The 25,786-nt window shown below is 41.9% G+C and overlaps 1 protein-coding gene across 6 annotated transcripts in view; it reads right to left on the reverse strand.

Moving 5' to 3' along the window:
• Positions 1-25,786, reverse strand: part of KIAA1217 (KIAA1217 ortholog) — a 328,796-nt gene that overhangs the window by 93,621 nt on the left and 209,389 nt on the right. For all 6 annotated transcript variants that reach the window (XM_057544720.1, XM_057544718.1, XM_057544719.1 and 3 more), the window contains one exon: positions 22,773-22,866. In XM_057544720.1, coding sequence (XP_057400703.1) covers positions 22,773-22,866 — 94 coding nt within the window. The remainder of the gene's footprint in view (positions 1-22,772; positions 22,867-25,786) is intronic.

Consider the following 25,786-nt stretch of genomic DNA (forward strand, 5'->3'; position numbering starts at 1 on the left):
AGTTACAGTTTGTAAAACGATATTTTCTTGCTACCACTTGCAACGGACGGTACAAAGAACTCCTCATTATTTATCTCATCTCTGCACATCCACCCATTTCCCGCACAGACAATTACTTTTATACACAACTCCCTTTTGGTGCTCCGAGATAAGTCATCTCCATCACCCAAATACAAATGTTCAGTGCCTTAGATTTTGTTTTTCTTTTTAGGGCAAGTCTCTAAACTCCTATTTCACTGGTCAACATAACATGCTACAATATATAATATACTGTTTTATTTATTTATAATGTTTTTTATTCTACGAAGGGTTTTACTTTTTTTTTTCCTTTTTTTGGCCGCACCGCGAGGCATGTGGGATCTTAGTTCCCCGACCAGGGATTGAACCCGTGCCCCCTGCAGTGGAAGCGTGGAGTCCTAACTGCCAGGGAATTCCCCTCTCCTCCACTTCTCTTATCTTGGGATGACAGCCAAGAAAAATCTAGGTAACTCCATGGGGTGAAGGTACGATGGAAGATGGCTACACACATACACACCATCATCATCATCATCATCCAGCAGTTCGCAGTTTAGACAGTGCTTTCAATGGTGATTTTATTTCACGAGCCACAGAACGAAGTGAAATGCACGGGTCAGGAGGTCCGGTGTCACTCTCCACATGTGAATGGTGAGAAAATGGAAGTGTGAGGAGGTAAGGACCTTGTCCAACTTCACGCAGGACTAAGTAGCAAAGCAGCAAGAATCCCCATCTTCAGCCTCAACACTGTCACTACTTCCTTCTCTGTTTAAGTGTGAAATCTCACGTCCTTCAGGTCGCTGAGCAGCTCTGCGAGGACTCATGCCCCCAAGGTCTTCCCTACAGAACTACTGAGGGTTTATGCCCTTGAGTTTTGACCATGAGTGGGCAGTCTGGTGAACTCCGCTCGGGACGTACCTCATTTGCTCACCTTTCAGGTCCAGATTTTCAGGGCAAAGGAAAAGAGTAACAGGACATCTCAGTGGCTTTAGGATATAATGATACAGGTACTCTCTTGACTTACTATTAATTTTTATCTTCCTGCCTCAAAATTAGTTATATAATTAATTATACATTGTATTTAACTAATATACACATTAGTATACATTACGCTTATTTACATCACCAGTTACATACGTGTAAATACGTGTATATACACATATACATATATGTATACATATATATATATGTCTTCATTAGTCACAGACACCAGATTACTTATGGGATAAAATATCTGAGCCTCATCTGATTAACATTCTTTACCATTAGGACCCCGATTCCGCTACTGGGTGACATTCCTGGGACCACATCTCTCAGATGCATTCCACCTGTCACTGTGCCCTATGTCCCACTTACCTTTCATTCAGGAAACGGATCTAGGTGATTATGTTGTAAGTGAAAGAAAGCTGACACAACACTATATAGCTTTAGGATGCTCACAACAATGTAAGAATTTTTTTAAAAAGTTTAGTTTGATGATACAACATATCCTCACCGTATCCAAACCTAAACAGCGAACTGACAACGATCTACCTAGAATTTTACGCTCTACAGCTACAGCTTAAAGGACAGATATTCTTCAGAGACCATTGGAGAAAATGCTGGTAAACAAACTGATGAATGGATGATGCCAAATTGGAAAACAAATGGTCTTTTATTCTCGGTCTGCCACTGCCCGCTCACAATGTAGCTACTCAAATCGCCATCAGCCCCTTTCTCAGGGCTTCAAACAGCCTCGGCTTCTTAACACCAAGCGTTCCCTGGTAGATTTAACCCCTTCAGGCCTGCTTCCTGTTCCCCTGCCCCTCTCCCCCTTCCTTCCTCACAACTTTTCTGGAATCAGCTCTGTGTACCTGGCTTATAACCGTGGCCCTTCTATTGGAATCATCCCGTTGCCTGCATTCTGCTCTGTTTTCATACTGATTGGGGTAGGATATGTGCTGGTTCTATTACCAAGTGACAGAACAAACAACACAATATAAGGTGAGCTATGTCAGCAGAGCCCATTTTAAAGGGAATTTGATGGATGACTTCCGATGAAAGGTGTTTCAGTCGTGCCATTATTTTGGATCCTTGGCTGCACAATATTAGCCAGTGTCAAAAGAAGAAAGGGTTGTGTGAGCGAAGAGCCCCAGAGGATAACATTGAGGGACAATAATTCAACAAATCCACCAAGTTCAATTTTTCCCTCAAAATAAACATGAAAAAACAATAATGGCGATCCAGATGAAAACAGCCCTTGTGCGTATTTTCCCCGGGTTCAGAAGAGCCACTTTCTTTCTACTCTTAACAGCAACTCTTGAAACTAAAGCAAGTTCCATGGGTGTCCCAGGTATACTGAGTATGTGAACTGGCAAAATTCTCTCATGTATGCCTGGGAATAGATGCCATTTGTTATATAATTATATAGGCTTGTGAACTTTCCCAATTCTCACTGGTTATGAAAGAACTGAAAAGGTTCCAGGTTTATAAATTACATGAATATACCTTTGAAAACCCTTCTGTTTTCCTTGGGTTTAGCTGGAGTCTGTGGCAGCAAACCAAGAACATCTGCTAGTCTGGACCAGGCCAGTGGCCCCGAGTATCCCAGTCAGGTGTCTCTCACCAGTCAATGCAGTACGTGGAGAAGGAAGAAGACCAAACCGGGTATCACGGAACCTGACTTCTGACCCAGGTGTTAAGATCCGGTTCTTTACCTGTAAGCAAGAAGTCTGATCTCTTGTTGTCTCTCAGGCCCATTCCAAAGGCAACATTTTGTGGGTCTGTGAAATATGTGAGTAGTCACTATATATGCAAAGCTATGCAAAGCCCAGGGTTAAGGCTGAGGAAGGAAAAAGAATCCTTAAGCCACAATTCCTACCTTTTAAGAGTAGAGAAGATGAAGCATGTACATGAGTAATAAAAATAAGACAAAAAGCAAGAATAACTGTGGCAAGTGTCAAATAAGTGCAACAGACAAACCCTCTGGAATCTATAGAAGAATAAAGTTTTTCTGGCTGGAATAGTTGAGGAACACTTCTCCGAAGAGGTGAGATTTAACTGAGTCTACAAATTATGAGCAGAATTTCAGTAGGGAAGAAAGAGTTTCCTTTCTTAGGAATTCCAGGCAGGAAGAAAGGCATGGTCATAGACCAGAGGTGGGGAAGTGTCAAGTGTCCTGGGGAATGACTAGACCTCTGATCCGACCAGCAAATTATTCTAGGGCAGTGGTTCTCCAAATTCAACGTAATTCAACAACATCAGAATCCCCCAGAGGGCTTGCTGAAACACAGATTAATGCGCCCCACTTCCCGAGTGTCTGATTTAACAGGACTCGGGTGGGGCCTGAGAATTTGCCTTTTTAACAAGTTCCCAGATGATGCTGACCTGCTGGTCCAGGGACCGCTCTTTGACAAAACCTGCTCTAGGGAGTAAAGGGGAGAGGCAAGCTCACATCCAAATCTCCATTCTATTGTGGGCTTGGTTAAATCCTAATTCAGAAAGCTGACCTTATGCAACTTTGGGTGACAATCATAATTACCTAGAGTTTCTCCATCTGTAAATATTGGCAATTACATCTGCCAGGAGAAGATGGAAATAGGGAAAGGAAACTAATATTTTTGGAGACTTCTTACTTATCAAATGCATTTCCATTTAATCTCTAGCACACTCCCATCAGATAAACAATATAATCCCCATTTGACAGATGAAGGAACAAAGTGAAATACCAGGACCAGAACAATCTCAAACTCTAGGGTTAGGAAATCAGTGTAGAGACCTGACTTTCTCTGAATGGTTCAAGGTTCAAAGGAGGGCAGTGGTTCAAGAATCACTAAGGTCCGTATTATTCCCGTCTAAAATCAGGTCCAGAAATACCTGAACGAAGTCATCTGGATTGAATGTTGCAGGAGGCATGAGAGGAGAGTAACACAGATCAGACCATATTACTGTTATCTACGAATGTGGGTAGATAACTGCCTTCCAAACATTGACTCCAGGGCACCCAGGAGCCCCACGGGAGCGCTCCATTTCAAAGGAATACCTTAGTGTTTTCAGTTCAAATATCAAGTCAGCCAACCAGCCAGCCAGTGGACAAGCCCTGGAATCTGAGATGGTCAGCAAAACCACTGCCTCTCCTTATTTGGATAAATAACAGCCTCAAAGACAACCAGTTTGGGAGTCGAGCACACCCTGAGGCTGGGCTTGGCGCGCTTCTCTGCCCACGCCCTGCCAGGCCTCACCCTGCACTGACAGTCCCTGCTCCCCGCCAGGTTCTGACCAGGCCAGGAGCCTCCCTGCCAGACACAAGATCTGCTTCCCTGCATCCAGGGACACACCGCTGAGCCTTTGAGCATTCCTACCCTTGAGCAGAATTTCAGTAGGGAAGAAACTCCCTGCACTCCTGACTCGCAGTAACCACGAGGAACCAAATGGACAGCTACCGGCCCAGTATGTAAGGAAGTCGCGTGCCATGTGACAAGATGCCCACATCAGGCAAAAGGGCAGCCCCGATCTAGTTGTGTCCTCCCCTCCTCCAAACACTGCCCCCTGAAAGGAAAGAATCCTGTCACACAGGAGGTGAGGCAGGTGACAAAAATGCGGTGTCATCTATAGGGTGCCTTCCGAAGTTCATGATTATCAGGAAGAGCTTGCAACTCCCTTCAAAGAGAAACAGGCTCCGGGCCGACCCCAAAGTAGCTCAATCTCCCCCACTGCCCAAGCCAACCTCCAGCTTTCTTTTTCTCCTTCTCTGTATTATCCTTTCTCTCACTTTTCTTCCTTTCTCTGAAAAGCAACATTGGGGCAAAATTTCTCCAAAAGAGGACAGGAAGATATGGGTCAATCAACAGACAAAGGGAGTTTCTTAAAATTAGAAGACGTTGTCTTGATTCCAGAGACCCTCAACTCTCAACTTCTTCAATGTGCTGAAGCCCACAAAGTAGTTTCCAAAGTTTTTTTTTAAAAAGATTTCATCATCTTCCCTCTCTGATCAGTCCCCTTCTTCACAGTGATACAGAAGGAGGACAGCAGGGTGTGGTGGAGAGAGTGCTGGATTATGAATGAAAAGACTTGGTTTCTGTTCCCGAGGATCTCCTCGGGCTGTAGTCTCACGGCGGTGACTGTGGTCCTGCCACTGGTTCTGCTGCAAAGTGAGTTCGGGAACAGCTTCTGTACTTACCCTGCTGGTGCTGTGAACATCAAATGGGCTGAATTATCCTTCTGTGACTTTGCATGCAGAAGTGCATGGTCCACACACAGTACGATGAATATTCACGGGCTCACCCCATGAATTGTGAGAGCAACACGAATAGAATGGCTAATCCCCACTTTAACACATGCACAGGAGGGTAAAGAGAATGATACACTCTCTTCTTGAGATACAAGAGCTCACGAAAGAAAGAAGATTCTGAAAGCAGCCAACACAAGAACACCATGCTGTATTATATTCTAAAGACCTCATCCTTGAGAAAAAAAGTCCATTCATATGTGATCAACTCGCATTTCAAGGAGGCGCTTTTCCTCATTCCCATTCCCACATGAATTGGTGATCCTGAACCCAGATCAGGAGACATAAGACTCTCCATCCACTTGATACTGGTTCAACTAGCAGATTCAAGTATTAATTATTTATAAAAATTGTGAGATGGGTGATGACCCACATCCTTGTTTTGGATCTTTCTTCTTCCCTTCCTATCTTATCATCTGGGAGAACTTCTCTTTGGGAATGAAAAGAGAATCCATGTCATCACTTGACTGTGGCTGGAATAAAAGTTTTGGTTGGTGAGGAGGAAGCTGAACCAAGTAGCTAAAGGCAAGTTTTTGGATGTGCTCAGAATTTCAACTATATAGTCCATTTTAGTCCGGTCCCACATTAAAAACAGGGACCCATGTGCTTTAGAATACTTCTTGATAGAAAAACATTTACCTTGTGGTATTGCTCAAAAAATGATTTTTGACCTTTCCTTTTTTTGGTATAGCAAAGTGTGGTGATTCAATGCAAACGTTGAAATTTTTGTTATTGGGCATATATGTGGAGACGGCCTTGCGTGTATATGCATTGTCTCTACATTTAAAATATAAAAGTACATTTGGGTAGTTTTCATATTATTAAGATACACTGTGTATATGAGTACATATCTGTAGATAAAAATTCTCTGCCCCAATTAAAAATATCCAAATACCACGTTTGACTCATTTTTATGCTCTAGTCACAAAGTGATACTGAATAGAAACTTATTAGCATTTCACTAAGTTTCTTCAGCTCATTGTTACGAATAATAAAAAATACAGAAACATTTTAAAACAACGTATTTCAGTCTTAGAATGGTCAGATTAACATAATTATAGCCTTAAGTTGCCAACAGTGGCACATTTCTCATTTTCATGAGAATGTAGAGGTTCTAGCGGATCGCAAGCTAATAGGTTCCTTGGTCTAAATATATACAGTAAAATCTGCAGCAAATTTCTGAAGCATTAACATCTGAACCCTGGAGATATCTAGTGAGTAATTTGTGCTGCGGTAGAGCAGATTTTTTTTTGTTTTGTTTTGCAGTTACACAGCTGCTAGGAAATATATTTTTAGATTTGCTTTTCAAGGCAAGCAAAAATGATACCCACCTTGTGGATATGTAACCAGAATGTTCCCTCAGTCCCTCTGGCAAGGGAGTAGGGACCCACCTACAGAATGTTCCATTCAGTTGCCTTCCTCCTTGGAAGGGAATACAAGGAACAGCCCTAGTTGCTCATCTGTATGAAGCCTTCAGACCCTGACCGAGACACCCAACACTTTAGAGGCGTTTGCTTTGAAGTTTAAGTGCCTTGTAGATCAGGTCCCCCCTATGTCTGAATTACCTCATCATTAACATCATTACCATTTCTTGTTTCGGTTTTCCTTTGGCAGCTCTTGATACCATATCAAGGGCAAGCAAAAAGGAACAGGTTCAAAGAGTTCAATCAGAACAAGGGAAAGCATGACCTTTGATTTCACAGGAAAAGAAAAAAATAAATAAAAAGAAAGAAATCAAGTACATGTGGCGATCAACCAACTGAGGGAAACAGTCTTCCTATTTCAGGAATATGGGGTGAGTTAGTGCAGCCTGAGCGAGGAGCAGTGGTCCTCCAGCTGAAACGATGCACTTGGCGTTCACACCTCTTATCTGGACAGGTCTTAAATAAATAAATCTGCACAAAAATGATGTACTGAACAGCTTTTCTTTTGGGCCAAGTAACAAGACACCAGAGGTCCTGAGGACTCTTAAACAAGAATTAGATTTTATTCTGACATCAGAACGGTTCATGGCTGTCAACTGTATAATCTTTAATGACGTTTTGCTCTGTCCTCTCTGTAATTTGGGCTTTACCTTAAAGCCTTGGTTTCTACACTTTGCTCAGTCACAAGAGACTGTCACCATTTCGGCCACATCCTCACACCGGCTGTATTATTTACTCTTTAATGCTTTTCTTGATGCCAGTTTTTTTTTTTTAATTATTTATTTATTTTCATTTATTTATTTATGGCTGTGCTGGGTCTTCGTTTCTGTGCGAGGGCTTTCTCTAGTTGCGGCAAGTGGGGGCCACTCTTCATCGCGATGCGCGGGCCTCTCACTATTGTGGCCTCTCTTGTTGCGGAGCACAGGCTCCAGACGCGCAGGTTCAGTAGTTGTGGCTCACGGGCCCAGTTGCTCCGCGGCATGTGGGATCTTCCCAGACCAGGGCTCGAACCCGTGTCCCCTGCATTGGCAGGCAGACTCTCAACCACTGTGCCACCAGGGAAGCCCTTGATGTCAGTTTTAAATTGACCTTTTCTTTCTTACCTAGTTGTGATGAACAATCATATTCATTAACTCTCAGGTTCTTTGTGCTACTTATCTTTCCAATACTCCATACAACAACATTATTTAATCATTAAAATGTAGGAATCTGTTTTTCTGTGTGCTGTCAAAAATCACTGGTTCCAAGTGAAGAACAACTTTCAAAGTACTCTGAGTAGGGATATGTGGGAGTTTCCAACAGGGTTATCATAGGAGCCATTGCTTCAGCAAAGAGGCTGACTTTTGCAAATAATGCTATCATACTTCCCAACTCTTTTAAGCCAAGATTGCTTTATTCAAAGCATCTCATAATTTGAAGCAGCTGCTGTTTCTTCAGTTGACTTGATGGCCTATTCTCTTTCAATAAAAATATTGGATAATCTAAATCTGGTTAGCTCAAAATCCATTTATTTTTTGGGCCAGGCCCATGCATTTCCAATTAATGAGCTCTGGTCCCACTGCAGGGCTGGGCTGCTATCTGAACAGGAAGGGGGACCTGGCTATACACTTAACTGCAACATGGATGGCTCAGGGAAGTCAGATGTAGAGTCTTTTCCTAAATCAACCAAGAAAACACACCTTGGGGGATCCAGTGGGGTGAGAACTAAAGCAGGGGGGCACTAGACATGGAGAAAGAGCTGGTCTGAGGTTTTTGTCACTTCCTAATTTTGTGATCTGGACCAAGTCACTCCATCCACGCCAGGCCTCCGGAGTCTCAACTGACAGGTGAAGGGTTATAAAAGATGACTTGTAAGACCTTATTTCCACCTCTGAAACTCTATGATTCCAAGTCAGCCAGGCCTGTTTCTTGAGGTAACATCAATGACACAGATCAGGTGTATTTCCTCAGCCACCAGTCTGGAGTAGCAGTTCAAGTGTCTCAGGGGCAGATGTATGGCTCCTGCAAATTACATGCAGACCCCATGGGCAAAAAAGAAAATGGCTTAGCACCAGGTGATTTATAGCTTAAAAACATTTTTTTCCCTCTTAAGAAAAATTAACATGTGCTTTTCCCCCAACAAATATATATATATATATATATATATATATATATATATATATAAAAGTAACACTATTTATATAAAAGCATTTATATAACATGCTGAGAAATTTAAGAAAAAGTGTAAAGAAAAGAATGGTCCCCAGATACACACTACTATACGTAAATTAGATAAGCAACAAGAATTTACTGTATAGAACAGGGAACTATATTCAATATCTTATGATAACCTATAAGGGAAAAGAACCTGAAAAAATATATATATGTAACTGAATCACTTTGCTGTACACCCAAAAACTAAGACAATACTGTAAATCAACTATACTTCAATTTAAAAAAAGAAATAAAAAAAGAATAGTCCCCTGGAAGCTCTCTACAAATTAGGATCTTGGACCAAGGGAACCTGTGCTGAGGTGGCCGGATGCAATCTCCTATAGTCTGGGCTTCCCTGATGGGGACCCACGGAGAAGACAGAAAAACAAAACCCCAGGAAGAAAGCAACATGTGGGTACAAAGAATACAACCTGAAAATACCAGGATTTAATAAACTCCCCGTCAGAGGCAATTTTTGCTAACATCTGTATTTACAAAAGCCAAGCCAAGAGGTGCGGTTTGGATATCAAAGGGCAGAGGGTGTGGCGTAAACCCCTGCGGATCTCCCCAGCAATGGCTAACAACCCAGCCCATGCTGAAGGAAGAGGAAAGTCCTGTTCTGATCCAATTTGCTGGCTGCTGGCCAGCCCTGGATTTTATGCAGCCATGGAGCTGGAAGCAAGTTGCCTTGATCCTGCAGCCCAAGTTCAGGGTTGTGATGAGCAGCTGCATCCCTGTTGATGCTGTTGGCAGTAATTACTTCTCATCGCAAATCACCAGGATGTTTTTTGCAGCCGAGGGATGTCTCAATCTTCGGGCAGTGGGGGGGAAGGTGTGCTGAGGAGAGCAACAGTCCCTGCCTCTGGGGTGGCTTGGCTAGCCACTCCAGAACCCTCCACCTCCGATGTTCTGTAACTTTCTTGCTGTCCTTCTCCTAACAGCTCTGCCAGAAGCCTGAAAGGGTCAGCAGGCAGGCACATGTAGGCAAATCTCCGTTCCAAGACACTTTCTCACTTCCAAATCAGGCTCATGAATCAGCTCCCTGCCCTGTCCCGGGAAGACGGTTTTTATGAGTGACGCAGCACATGAAGCAAAGAAGGAAGCAGGAAGGAGGAGAGCGTAGTTCATCCACGGTGCTTTTTGCAATCCCCACACGATCTGACTTTCACTGTGTTCTTCTTACTCCAAGTAAGTTGCAACCAAGTCCCCGGATAAACAACCAGTCTGATACTAGGGTTTTGGATGCTACAGATAGAACCAAAAAAATCCCCAAACTGTACAAAATAATTTCTCTTGAAGCCGAATAAGTATTGCTCTTTGATGATGATTATTTTCAAGATAAGTTACCTGTATCTGACTGCAGACTGGGAGTTCTTAGCTACTGGTAAGGAAGGGTGTGCAGTGTGGGATTTAAAAACAGGGACTATAGACACAGTCAGCCTGGGGCTGAATCCCAGCTTTGCTCCTCACTAGTGTGTGATTTGTCACTTAATCTCTCTCAGCCTCAGTTTTCCAACCTTAAAATGGGTATAAAAGTACCTATGCCTTGGGGTTATAACGATGACTAAATGAAATAATATACATTATTGAGACCACATTGGTTAACAACTTCTCATCCATACTAACTCATCTATAAATTGGGATAAAGATAAACAGATCCACGCACACATGTACCTTTAAAAGGAAACAGACTGCCTTAAAAGGACATTGCTCTTATTAAATGTCTTTAAAAGAAATAAATACAAAACATTGTGACTGAACTATTACAAGAATAAGACAGAATAGTTATCTCAAGTAAATATAATTTCTGCCAAAGATTTTTTTTCCAGGTTTTTCCATTAAACCTGATAATAACAGGCTTATATCTGTTATATAAAAATTGCAGACATTTTTAATGTTATACATAAGGCTTAAATTGATATTTCTTAAAGAAGTTTTAAAAACCCAGAGAAAAAAGCACTTTATATTTTAAAATGTAAAGTGATGTTCACAAGGAAAATACAATAAATAACGTTTTCCTTGAATGTTGAAAGAAGCATACTAACCCCCCTCTGCTCCCTCCAATTTGTACCACGCCTTCAAATTTTCATTTGTCTCAGAAACCGAAGGCAAGTCCAATACCTTTGTGAAAACACTGAAAATTGTCACAAAACACATACATCAATGAGATCTGTACTAGCAAACAAGGTTGACACTTGAAATCCTTTTCTAAATTGTAAGGTTAAACAGAAACTAGATCATGAGATTATAGATTGGAGACAGCCCAATGTAACTTAAGTGGATTTTAAAAAACAGACTAATGCCAATAACAAAGAAGTTTCCTTCTAAGCAGTGTGCAAGAAGTTAAAATAAAAACCTAGCATTCAAATTCCACATTGCATTGAACTTGAATACAGAAAAGTTAACTCAAATGGAGGTAAGTGTGCTACAGCAGGACCAAAAAATTCTGAAAATCTTATTTTGTTATAAAGGTACAGTTCTTACCTTACATCTTCCACGAACCGTTCTCTTCTAGAAGAAACTTTCTAGACGTGCAGAGACCCTGAAACCACCCATCTCTCAAATGCTTCCAGCTCTGCCTGTCTTGATGGTAACTAAATGCAAGGCTTGGGGTTTTTTACAGAAGGAAGTTTTAGTCAAAATATGTGGTTTAAAGGAGCTGTATCCACCCTTGTTAAAACTATTTCACGGACATTCAGAGGTTTTGTTTCTCCTCTGTGAAAGTTAAATCTGAGTAGGAAGGCATTTTTCCTGTCCCGGAAATCAGCATAACTAAAAACCAATGCTGAGTTAACAAGAAATGTTTCTTCCATGTGTTCCGTCTGGCAGAAACGGCAAGCCATATCAAGGGAACACGTGATGTTTATAAATACAATATGGCTCATGTTGTCATAACCTCTCAACGACCAAAAAAAAAGTGCAAGGAAAAGCAAGCAGCCACACAGCAGGAAAGATGAGATTTGTAACACTTGGAAGCTGCCTATCAGATATGCATATATTACTCTTTCTTGCGTCTTAAAAAATAAAGCTGGAAGCAGGGAGGAAGGAAGCAAATACCTTGCTCTGGAGAGCCACTGTATTAGAATGTGTTTGCCCAGCTAATCATTTCAGTAAGAGTAATTCCTTACCAACTGCAACAGAAACATCTTTTCGCCTGTCAGAAAGACACGTCAGGGCTTCCCTGGTAGCGCAGTGGTTGAGAATCTGCCTGCCAATGCAGGGGACACGGGTTCGAGCCCTGGTCTGGGAAGATCCCACATGCTGCGGAGCAACTGGGCCCGTGAGCCACAATTACTGAGCCTGCGCGTCTGGAGCCTGTGCTCCGCAACAAGAGAGGCCGCAATAGTGAGAGGCCCACGCACCGCGATGAAGAGTGGCCCCCACCTGCCACAACTAGAGAAAGCCCTCGCACAGAAACGAAGACCCAACACAGCCATAAATAAATAAATTAATTAATTAAAAAAAAAAAAAGAAAGAAAGACACGTCATAAAAGGGCATAAAAGGGACATAATGAGGTGCATCCCTCGAAAGCCAGTTCCATAGTGTTAACTCCAGCAAATAATCGGATGAAGGCAAGACAGCACATAGCCTGTAATGGATGTGAAAATTACAGATGTCTGTATCATTATTGATTATTGACTTTCTGATCTTCTACTAGATTGGAAGATCTGTGAGGGCAGTTACCATACTTGGTCACTATTATATCTTCGGAGTCTTGTACAAGAGCCTGAACCATCGGAGGGACTCAATGCATAATGGTTGGGTGAGTGGATTAGCGAAACTTCACAATAACGGAAGTAGGTTAACTGTTCCAAAATCATCACCCCTACTTGATAAGTTTGGAGGTATTTGAAATACTGATTCCCATGTAGTCTAAAAGCAAGATCTGTCTTGCTGAGTTATAAATACAGTAAACCAAGATCTTTCTTATTTAATTTGTTATCCAGAGATTTGCTTACTTTCTACCACGGGTGAATTTAACTCTTGAAAATAAAATGCAGGTATGTGTGCATTTCTGACAATCACTTAGTTCAATCTGACAAATCTGTTACTCTCATCTTAAATTATAGGGTAATTAACTGTGATAAAATTATATTTATAGGATGGGTAATTTTGTTAGAACAGACATTCTTAGTTCTCATTTTGGTCAGGAATTATTCCTGGGATAAACAAGGGGATGTGCTATAAATCTCAAATGTTTACATGTGTAAATCACTGTGCTGGTCTTAGCAGAGAACGTTATTAACTAAAAGTTTGTGATACGAAAAGTGCTGACATGAGCCCCTTTTCCAACCAGACGTTTAATGAGAATTTCCTCAAAGCAGGACATTTTCTCAGGGAAACAGAGAGTGTGAAGATGAATGGAATAGGGGCTTTGCCCCCTGAAGCCTGGAGTTTAGAACAGAACTTAAGATGTACACATCAGTAAGTACGATGCAGACAGGAAAAGGTGAGGGTGATCAGAGGCGGGGGGGGGGGGGGGGACCGGTGAGGTTCTACGGAATCAGAGAAGGGACAGTAGTGAGTGAGGCTTGGAGACGAGAGGAGTAAGGAAAGGCTTGAAGAAGATAGTGGCTGTTGAGTTCAGAAATGGGCAGCACATGATGTGGAGAAAAGGGAACCCTCGCACACTGCTGGTGGGATTGTAAATTGGTGCAGCCACTATGGAAGACAGTATGGAGATTCCTCAAAAAAATAAGAATAGAACTGCCATATGACCCAGCTAGTCTATGGATGGGTATTTATCCAAAGAACACAAGAACACTAATTTGAAAAGATATCTGCACCCCCATGTTCACTGCAGCACTATTTACAGTAGCCAAGATATGGAAACAACCTAAGTGTCCATCAGTGGATGAATGGATGAAGCTGTGAAATGTACACATGCATAAACATACATACATACAATGGAATACCACTCAGCCATAAAAAAGAATGAAACCCTGCTGTTTGCAACAACATGAATGGACCAGGAGGGTATTACACTAAGTGAAATAAGTCAGACAGAGAAAGACCAACACCATATGATTTCACTCATATGTGGAGTCTAAACAAAAACAAAACCACCAAAATCAGTGAACAAACAAGATAAAACAAAAACAAACTCACAGATACAGAGAACAGATTGGTGGTTATTAGGGGGAAAGGACGTTGGGGGAAGGGTGAAATGGAGGAAGAGGATCAACTGTATGATAATGGATGGAAACTAGATGTGCGGTAGTGATTACTCTGGAGTCTATACAGATGCCGCCCACCTGAAGCTTACATAATTAAAAAAATGGGTGGCCCGTGGACACTGATGATGAAGACAGTAGCGTGGGGAAGGGCAGTAGTGAGCACTGTAGTGGTGAGAAGGTCAGTTCAGGAGCCGGCCTGTCTGGCTCTGAACCTAGCTCCATCTCTGATGAGCTGTGTGGCTTTGAGCAAGTTCCCTAACCTCTCTGATCCTCAGTTTCCACATCTGAAACAGGGGGTCATAAGAGTTCCTCTCACACTGGGTTGTTCTGAACAAATGAGAGTGATTTTGAGCACCATGCTCAGCACCGTACTTGGCACAGAGTGTTTCATGAATGTTAGTTATTAATATCACTGCCATTGTGTGAGTGAAGGGGACACCAGAGTGGCCGGGTCAAGGAGGATCTTGAGTGAATGAGAGAAAATTAGTTAGGAGTGGTTTCTGAAACTTCTATTTCTAAGGGATTCTCCTGTCTTCCATTTCTGTAGGATTACTTTATCCTTCCCCAAATCCCAAACACTTCTTCTCAATCAGAGCACTGCCCTGTAGAAAAGAGGGCTCTGAGCTCTGTGGAAGGGCCATTTCAAACATACATACTAAACGGTACATACTTCTTCTTTCTCTTTCTTCTATTCTTTCTCCGTTTTTTTTGTTTTTTGTTTTTTTTGGTGGGATATCCTTTTAGCCCAGTCAGAATAGAATAGAATGGAGCATGTTCAATATAAAAAGATGCCAGGAAATAGACACATAATAGAATTAAGAAGTGAGACAGATATTTACAAAGGATATTTTACATGTTCTAAAATCTTGTTAAGAGCATCATTTCAAAACTTACAAAACCTGAATGGAATGTCAAGGAAGGGAGGCTGTGGGCTGAGTGCAAAGAGTCAGAAAGAACTGGGTTCAAATCCCATGTCTGACATGTACCAGCTATTCGGGCCTGGAAAAGACATCACTGGCCTCAATTTTATCATCTGTAAAAACTGAGTCAGCTTACATGCTTTGTAGAGTTGTTGACTAATTTAAATAACATGTGAAGTATTTAACACATTGCCTTCTACAGGGACACAAAAAGGTCTATTATCATATCTAGAAACACAATGGTATAGAATGAATACTACTTTTTAAAAGAAAATTAAATTAAATTAATTAATTTATTTTTGGCCACACCGTGCGGCTTGCAGGATCTTAGTTCCCCGACCAGGGATTGAACCCGCACTCTCAGCAATGAAAGCGCCGAGTCCTAACCACTGGACCGCCAGGGAAGTCCCAACTGAACACTACCTATAACCTGACTGATTCCACAAAGAAATTAATAGAGTTCACAGAAATCATTACAATTTTGCACCCCCCGAAAAAGTCAAATTGGAATGTATGACAGAAAGAAGATGAAAGTAGGAAAATTAAAAATAGAGGCCAGGCACGAAGCCAGCACACCACCAACACTCACGCTGTAAATGCCTGTACGCTAGCTGTGGGTGAGCCATGAATTTAATTCTAAGCTTTAGAGTAGCAACACAAAGAGGGAAAATGATCACTTACAAGATTCAAAGTGTCCATATGATAAAAATAAACCAGGAGGAACACAACTATTTCTGGTGATGAGAACAGAGAGATATTTTTACAGTGGGTTCTCATTAATGACAGAAAATGAATAATACACCAGTTGTAGCACCATGATTCTAGCACTCAAAGCATCTGCTTAACAAGCATTTACACTCGCCACGGATGAAGCACCAAGACTGGCTTTCTGAGATGAACACGAGCTAGTGTGTGCCCTCGGAGAACTTACAATCTTGTGCGATAAGATAAGCATGCACCTAAAGGATTAAAACACCAGGAGAATGTATAACATGCCTCCCCAAAAAGGAACGATTAAATCTGACAGGGAAGGCTTCATAGAGTAGGCGGTCTTTTATTTGGCCTCTAATAGCAAGTTTTTACTTTTTCACATTTTATTATGGGCATTTCCACCATAAAATAAGTAGAGAAAATAATATAATGAACTCCCATCATCCAGCTCCGACATTTTTCAACATTTTACCAATTTTGTTTCATCAATTGCCGCTTTTTGGGTTTGTTTTGCCAGAGCATTTTAAAGCAAACCCCAGCAGTCATGCCGTCTTAGCCTGTAAATACTTTAGTGTGTCTCATTTTTAAAAACATAACCACCAAGCCATTATTATACCCAACAGAATTACTGGTTATCCCTTAATATCATCTGATTCCTAACACATGTTCAAATTTCCCAAATAGTTTCAAAGATGTCTTTTACAGTTGGTTTGTTCCAATCAGGATCCAAACATGGTGCACACATGGCCTTTGGTTGTTAGGGGATAGAAGAGACCTGAGAAATAGAACAGTGTCCCTTCCCACCCTTTTTTCATGCCAGCAGCTTGTCGACATAATTGAGCAATTGTCTTGTAGTATGTTTGATGCGTGGAATTTCGGAAGGTATAGACAGTAAGTCCCCTACATACGAACCTTCAAGTTGCAAACTTTCAAAGATACGAACGTGCGTTTGCATGTCCAATCACGTAAGTTAGTTCACGTGTCTGGCATACATTGTCAGATGTGTGCATCCCCTACAAATGGCTGTGCTTTTGTGTACTTTACTGTACACTACTGTATACGGTGCAGTAATCAGTATCTTTATTTCAAGCCCAGGATGTCCGGAAGCAAGCATAAAAGCAGTGGTGATGTAGCTGGTACAGTACTATACAGCTGATCGTGTTAGTTGGGTATTTAGGCTAACTCGGTTGGACTTAACGAACAAATTGGACTTAACGAACTCGCTCTCAGAACGGAACTCATTTGTATACAGGGGATTTACTGTATGTGGGGAAGGACAGTGCATTTCAGAGACTCGGAGCAAGAACTGAGGTGGCTCAGGTTGGCTGTTGGGATGGAGATGATATCGACCATCAGCCTGTGCTATTCTTTGCACAATGGCAAGTTGCGCTTAGGGACCTGACTCGGCAAATAGCTGATTGACTGGAGTAAAAAGAGTTGGGGAGACCGGTTAAAGGCTGTTGCGTAACCGACTGATAGAAAAATAAAGAACACCAGAACTATAGCATCAGAGCAGTGTTGCTAAGAGCCTGGGATCTGCAGCCAAGCTGCCTGGATTCAGATCTCAGCTCTGCACTCTCTTGCTGTGTGGCCTTGGGCAGGTGTCTTCAACAGACCTAAGCAACTGTTTTCTGAGCTATAAATACAAGGGCTTGTACCAATACCTGCCTCAAAATGGCGCCTGGAGGATTTACATGAAATTACCCGTCAACGTGCTTCATCAATGCACAAAAAAGTTAGCTATCGTGAGAGTAATGGTGCAGGCCAGGGCGGCAGGGTGGTGCATAAGAGTCCTTGCAGAGTGAAATGGACAGGCTCTGGGCACTGGTGGGATGGGGTGAGAAACAGGAGTTAGGCCGTTGAAGACTCACTGATAACTCGACTTCTTTTTTTTAAAATTTATTTATTTATTTATTTTTGGCTGTGTTGGGTCTTCGTTTCTGTGCGAGGGCTTTCTCCAGTTGCGGCAAGCGGGGGTCACTCTTCATCGCGGTGCGCGGGCCTCTCACTGTCGTGGCCTCTCTTGTTGCGGAGCACAGGCTCCAGACACGCAGGCTCAGTAGTTGTGGCTCACGGGCATAGTCGCTCCGCGGCATGTGGGATCTTCCCAGACCAGGGCTCGAACCCGTGTCCCCTGCATTGGCAGGCGGATTCTCAACCACTGCACCACCAGGGAAGCCCGATAACTCGACTTCTTAAATCTCTTCTCTCTCACCCTTCAAAACACACAGGCACATGCACACACATACACACCATGAGCAGTCATGTCCTCATTCATAAAGACAGAAAAACAAGGAGGAAAAGGCTTGGGGCTAAAAAAAAAGATTAGGATTTCATTTTTCTTCGACAGGATACACTGGACACACAGGAAGAATATCCATGTGGAGATAACCACTTGAAAGTTGAACATTGGTTTTGAACTCTAGAGAAATGGCAGAGTTAGGGACAGAGTTCTAAGGGTCACCTACATTGACCTAACGTTAAATCAGTAGTAAGACAAAAATGACAAGAGAAAAGGTGCAGATGAAAGAAAAAAAGCAAATTCAAACACACACACACACACACACACACACACACACACACACACACACACACACACAGATGAAGCCTGCCTGAAGGCACTGAAGACCAGGTAGAGGGCAAGAGGAAGAAGAAGAGTTAGTAAATGAAGGAGGCTGGGGTGTGTTTGCATGTAGGCAAGGGATTTAGAGATGGCAGTGTAATGGGAACCAAGGTTTCTAAGGAGACCACCCATCACAGTGAAATGCAGAGGTCAGATAGAAGAGGTCTGGGGGGCAGTAAGTGAGTTGGCCATTAGGAAGTAATTTAAGATGCAGGGCCAATTCTGGGGAATGCATTCTCTATGCAAATGTGGAAGCTGTCTTACATGCAAGTAAAAATTAAAGACATACAGGAAGGAGAGAACTGACTGACTGGAGCAAAGAACCTTGGGAAGTAACCTCAAAGCACACAAGAAGGTGGAAAAGCCTGAAAACTGTGGAAAAGCCTGAAAACTGTGAAAAAGCCACTAGGTTTGGTGAACAGGAAGTCCCTGGTACCCTCTGAGAGCCACGGAATGGAAGAGCTCATCTTCTGAGTTGTACATGTGTGAATTACAAACCCATGAGTACATATGTAATTCTGGCAAAAGGGCCCGTTCCATGTGGTGAGCTCAGCCCCTTGGGAACTTAATTATCAAAGCTACTATCTAATGTGATGAAACAAAAGCCAGGCGATTCACTTAGATCTGGGTGATTTGCACCCACATGTAAAGAATCAGGGGATGCTCAGTTCCAGCAGAGAACCACAAGTCTCACTGGATAGACTAGCTTCAAAGGTGCTCAGCTCAGGAGGAAGCGAAAACTCTAAATTGAAAAGATACATGCACCCCACTGTTCACAGAAGCACTATTTACAATAGCCAAGACATGGAAACAACCCAAGTGCCCATTAACCGATGACTGGCTTAAGAAGATGAGGGGTGTGTATGTATGTATATGTGTGTATATATATATATAGACACACACAATGAAATATTACTCTTCCATAAAAAGAATGAAATATTGTCATTTGCAGCAACATGGATCGACCTAGAGAATATTATACTCAGTGAAGTCACACAGAGAAAGACAAATACTATATGATAACACTTATATGTGGAATCTAAAAATATTACAAACGAATCTATATACAAAACAGAAACAGACTCACAGACATAGAAAACAAACACATGTTTACCAAACGGGAGAGGGAGGGAAGAAGGGAGGGACAAATTAGGAGTATGGGATTAATAGACACAAACTACTATACAGAAGATAGATAAGCAATAAGGATTTACTGTATAGCACAGGGAACTATATTCAATATCTTATAATAGCCTATAATAGAATATAATCTGAAAAAAAAACTGAATCCCTTTGCTGTACACCTGAAACTAACACAATATTGTATATCAACTATACTTCAGTTAAAAAAATAAATCAATTTAAAAAATGCTCAGCTAGATGCTCGATGAAAAACTCGACACGTGTTTTCCCCACCAAACATCTATTCCACGCACGCCCTAAGGCCCAAAACCTCGGCGTTAATACTTTAGTTTCCCACGCTTCATGACTAACACCACTACCATCACTGCTCTATAACTGACCGTTTTGGATCCAGAGTCTCACATTTTCTCTTCTCTCACAGGCAAGGTATTAAATGCATTGTCTAAGGAAAGTCTCCGAGGCCACCACAAAGCGCTGGCATTGCCGCTGTTGTGCCTCTGCCTGGTCCCACCCATGTTTTCCGAGACACGCACGTGGATCGGTAACGAGTGGGCAGCTGGGAGGTCTGGCCCAGTTTGCCTCCGGAGGCTGGGGGATGAAGACCAGCGACATCAGGCGCAGGGCTGCACAACTGCCTCAGGTGAGCAGTTACCGTCAAATTCCTGCCCGGCCACGTGCGCATTGCACACATACGAGAAGATGGAGCTCTCCACCCACCGTGCAGCTTGGTTTAGTCTACAGCAGTTGAGCCTTGCTCTGTGCTCTATTTCTGTTCTTTACCATGAGCAATGGGCTTACGCAGCTGCGTTCCTGGCAGGACTCAGCAAAGCTTCCTTTCCTTTAATAGCAAGGCAACCACCTTCATCAAGAAGGAGACAGAATTCCAACCCCCAGAGCCAAAAGGTGAGGCAGAAGGAATTCCAGGTCTTTTAGCTTCTGGAATCCATCAATAGGGGCCAAGTTGCAAACTGCAGGCACGATCACACTGAGTTGGTTTTAAAACTGAGTTCTATTTCTCACGTCTAAGTCGTCTTCACTGAAACCTGAAAGTTTTTCTGTGGGTTGGATGGTGAACATTCGTTTCTCCTCCTCTAGGGCGAACAGTCTGACCTTCCTCCAGAGAACACTGCTGTCTAAAGCAGGCTGTGGGCCACTTGGAAAGTGACCCACCAGGGTCTCGTCTAAAAGTAAAAACTGAACAACTCTACTGAAACCCAGAGCCAACGTTCTGAATCCTCATAGACTCTGTCCAGATGGTTAATAATTGATTTTCTCCATGCTCACTGCTGCGCCTTATGCAGATACCACGTCTGCTCAAGAGTTAAAAATAGGTGTCCTCCCCAGCCATAAACAAGATTTTCAGAGGCGATTCTGGGGCCCCTGTGTGGACTGCACGTAGCAAAACAGAACTCTGAAACTCATGAAACTTTGAAGGCTAGATGTCTCAAAAAGTAAGGATCTCCAAGGGAGCAAAGACTCTTAAGAATGTCACTGAGAAAGAGAAGAACGAGGTCATGAAAAGCAAAGCGTACCATAATATTCGGCGCAGGCTTCGTGAATAGCGTGATTCCATCGGTCTTCACGTGGAGCTGGTTTACACTGAAGGTGTAACTGCCTAAAAGCAAACCTCCAAATCCTAGCTTTCCTGAAGTAGCAGCACAGCCTCCACTTCAAATCACAGATTATTTCTGACATAAAAAAGCAGCCGTGGAGAACATGAGAGGCCTCTTCCTCCAAAAGTGTGTAGGCTCTGATCCCACAATGCCATCACTCATCGTCCAGTCCAGAATGACATGGAAATTCTCCCAGCACTTTCTGTTTTACCTCCTGGCCTCCTGGTCCTAAACTCACAGACCCTGCGTGGTAGGCAGAACAAAGATGTCTTCGTCCTAGTCCCCAGAACCTGTGACTACACGGAAAAGGGGATGAAGGTGGCCAATCAGCTGACCCTAATACAAGGAGATTATTCTGGAGTATTGGGCCCAATGTTATCACAAGTGTCCTTAACAGAGGAAGAGGGAGGGCTGGAGGTGTGATGAGGGAAGCAGGGTCAGAAAGATGCTATTTGGCTGGGTTTAAAGATGGAGGAAAATGGCTACAAGATGAGGAATGGGGGTGGCTTCTAGAAGCTGGAGAAAAAAAGGAAACATATTGTCTCTAAGCTTCTGGAAAGGAATGCCAGTGACCTCTTGATTTTAGTCCACTGGAGTTATGTCGGACTTCTGACCTCTAGAACTGTAAGATAGTAAATCTGTGTCATTTTAAGCCACTAAATATGTGATAATTTGTTACAGCAGCAGTAGGAAAACTAATACCCACTGTCAGGAAACAAAGACCTTGAAGAACGCTACTGCAACTCTAGGACAGACAGTGCCTGGGTTTCTTTGGCGACAGAACCTACTCATTTACTTTTCTTCTAGTTAAACTCTTTTCAGCATCCAGTGCTAATCCTCAGAAAGGATGAAATAAAATGGCGAGGCACCCTCTAAATTTGTGTGGGGCGATGGGGTGGGGTAGGGGGGAAGGTGCATCTCGAGAAGTTAATCTGTTTTTCTTCTCATTTTTACTGCAGAGGAATGTAGCGCTACGGTTAGAAACTCAATCCCTTTCTAATGGACTTGCATTAGTGTGATTTTACAATCTGCCTTTTCAGTTTCCCTGTTCTTTATTCTTCAAAATATCCCTGTGTGCTTTGAATGTCTGGATAATCTTCGACGATGATCTAAATCTAGAGAATTTTAGCTCACAAAGCATGCAGATTTTTGTACTTTGCCCTCAACACAATTCAGCTGACATTTGATAATATCTAACACTATTTGCTGTTATAACAGCAAACAGTCCTGAATTAGGAGGTGAATAATTTAATTAGGCTGCCAGGACTTGGAATAGAAGATATAAGGATATTAATAGATTCTACATGCAGTTATGCACGGGCTTTGTTGTTGTTGGTATGTTAGTCTTGTTTTAACTGGAGAAAAAACAGCAAGAGATCCTCTGAATAAGTTAATGTATTATGGACCAAGAACTCTTTCATGTACAGATTTTCAGGACCCCCCTGGAGTAAGGACATAACTAAACTCCATGCTTAGAGATGAATTAGGATGTGTGAAGCCCTGTTTCAATCCCTTTACTCCAAATGATCAGGAAATCCGATTTCTCTACCAATGAACAAATAATGAGTTATCAGACAAGAACCCCCCAAATCTGATGTTTGGGTGTGATTACACAGGGACCACACGCCAGAAGGAGGGATGGTTCAACCCACAGAATTCAAGTAAAAATAGAACCGGGACACTTACCCTCACGTCTCCGTTCACAGTTTTCGGTGTGTGGTTGAATGCATGGGCAGGATCCTTGTTGTACACTTTGAGAAGGGATCTGTCCTGAATGTTCCTGGAATCAAAAACATCAATAACTATGGCAGATGAAAGGAGCCTTATTTTGGCCATTTCCTTCGCCTGCACGTAAGAATCAGGTAAAAGACATCCACAGACAATCTAGCCGTTGTGTGCAATCAACCAGGCAAAAAGTTCTTTTACCATAAAAATAGGCAAAAATAAATAAGGCAAAGGAGAAAAATGACTTCAGCTTTTCTTTCCTTTTTTTTTTGGTTCCTCAGGAAAGTATTATTCTTTCCCCGTAGTTCTCCACCCGTAAATATCGGGTAGCATAAACCTTCCTTCAAGATTCTGGGCAATGAAAGCTAACACTTTAAGAAACAATAAAGCTCCCATATTTACAATACGTTCAAAGGGATTTGGTTAATATTTAAATATTTAATCATTTACTTTGCCCAGACACCTGGTTTTCTGCTTATCTCACGAATACATGCAAAGGAAAAATGCTTTTTTTCCTTCAAACACCTTAAGCAAGGGAAAGAAAATGTATTTGCAGTCCAGAAAAAAAAAGTACCACAAAGATCAAAACTAGTATCTTTACGATGCCTCTTTTTTCTTCCATAGTGGACTTGTTTTTTTTTTTTTGAAGGCATTTAAAAATTTCATTAGATTCTTCTCTCCATAGTGGATTTTTAAAAATACTGTTCTACATACAAGTTGAATTACAGGAAAAGCAGCGGATAAAGTCTTCCACTGGTCTGTCTCTCCCTCTGAACCCACTTAGAACCCTGGAGTCACTCGTACTGCTGCAAAGGACAGAACCACAATTCGCTAAGAGCCTACCTCAAAATTATTTAAGAGCTTAGGAATGTCTACGAAGTCCTTCGCCCTCCATCTGCGGCTTTCATCAGCAGAAGGGCCACCCCCAGGAACGTTTAGCCCCGTCTACACTGTGATTCCTGCCAGCGCCAGCGTGGTGAGCTCAAGGAACCCTGTGCAGGAAGACACGTTCCTTTCCTCCAGCTGCAGCCACGTGTTTTGTGGGCTGATCGCAATCACTGGGGTTATTGGGTTGTGTTCCTGTTTTCAACGAAGTGGAGCATCCTTGGACTGGGCTTGCCTCCCTCCATCAAATATCCGTCAGTGGTTGCTTTAAATCAATGACTAGCCCCAGCTTCCATGGTTGCTCCGAATTTCAAGCAGCTCATTAGAAGTCTGCTTAAGGGGAGGCGTGTGGTCCTTGTTATTAGAAGGGACTAAGTTACTAGGAGGGGAAGAGGCTGCGGAAGAAAAGGATGTGGGGATTCACTGCAGGAACTCACCCTGTGGCTGGGAGGAGGAGGGGGCAAAGTCCCAAGGGACGATGTAAAGAAACTGAAAACCTTACTTGAGCCATGAAAAAAACTTAGTGTGGGTCTGAAGGTATTTAAAACACAGGAGGTTGATTTATTAATTTAGAAACATGTTCATCCAAGATGAACCAACAGTAAAGGCCCAGCTTGCGTTTACCATGGCAACATTTACAACACAGAATTTCAGCCTAAACTCTCTGTAGCATTTCCCTAAGGAAAAGATGGAGAACCCAACACCATGATGAAAGAGCCAAATGTTTAACAAATATACCGTCACTTCAAAAATACTGGATGTGACATGAAATTTGTCTCTGGGTTTAGAAGACTAAAGCCAGTGTCTTCAGGTAAAATCTACACGCTACATTTTTTTTTTTCTTGCAAGCAGCGAGGTTCTATTTAATGCTGATGGTGAAATAAAATAAAATAAAATATACTTGAGGCATTTTATGCATAAAAGCAAAGAATAATAATTCTTTGGAAAGGACATACATGTGATCATCTCACATAAATATTATAATCATCACCACATAAACACATTTTATCCACTTAAATATTTTTAGATCCACTTTTTATATGTAAATCAAAACACTGAAAAGTAAAATTATAGACAAATTTATAAACCAATGACTTTCCACTTCTTAAACATTTTAAATGAGATTTTTAAAAAATCAGGCTATCAGTACCACAGCCTAAGAATCAAGGAGACCATCACTTTTGCGAATAGAAACGAACTAACTGAAAATTATTATTGTTTGAAGTGATCACTTCTCTCAAGCTCTGCTTTCATTTATTGGGTTGGCCAAACAGTTCATTCAGGTTTTCCATAACATCTTACAGAAAAACCAGAATGAACTTTTTGGCCAGTCCAATATTTTATCAACTGAATTTGCATCAGGAAGGATCATCTCAGTTTGGAAGTTTTGGGTACCTTTTCCTCTTTGTCGTCCCTCCCATTTCTCTTTTTGTGACTACGTCACAACATTCCCAAAGAAAGTGTGCAGAAAGTCTTAGTAGTAATACTCTGAGGCTTGGGAAAGCCTCTAGAAAATCATGACTCATTGTAATACAAAAATTCTTGCACGGGCTGCAAGACAGTGGAGTCCAACTGCTTACAATAATCTCATCAGCCTTGAGCTCCACAATCAAAAGTGGCTTTGTGTAGTTTCATGTATATTTATTATTACCATATCCCTCAAGTTCTCTAACTGCAAAACGCAGAAATTCAAGAAGATGGTTGTCCGCGTTAAAACACTACATGAGATTATATTACTGTGAACATACTCTCTAAATATCATGTGATTACTTCACGTTTAAGTTTATGCTTTGTAAATTCAGGATTTTTTTGGTGACAGCTTGATTAATAATTTATTTCAAAAAACAAGCGTGAATTTTCTGAAATCCATGAATATTTAAACATGTTTTTTTAAAGCAGGAAGGTTGGGTAACAGATATAGCATCTATACCTTAGGGCATGTGTCGAACCTTGAAAGCTCTAAATTACTCATACACCTTGGTACACGCCTAAATATGTCATTTCAGATCACTGTTAGATATTTATCAGTTTACATTTATTATGCACTAAAGGCATATTTTTAAAAAGTAGTTCCTATTAATCCCATGAAG

Source organism: Balaenoptera acutorostrata, chromosome 3 (genome assembly GCF_949987535.1).
Source record: "Balaenoptera acutorostrata chromosome 3, mBalAcu1.1, whole genome shotgun sequence".
Classification (NCBI taxonomy): Eukaryota; Metazoa; Chordata; class Mammalia; order Artiodactyla; family Balaenopteridae; genus Balaenoptera; species Balaenoptera acutorostrata.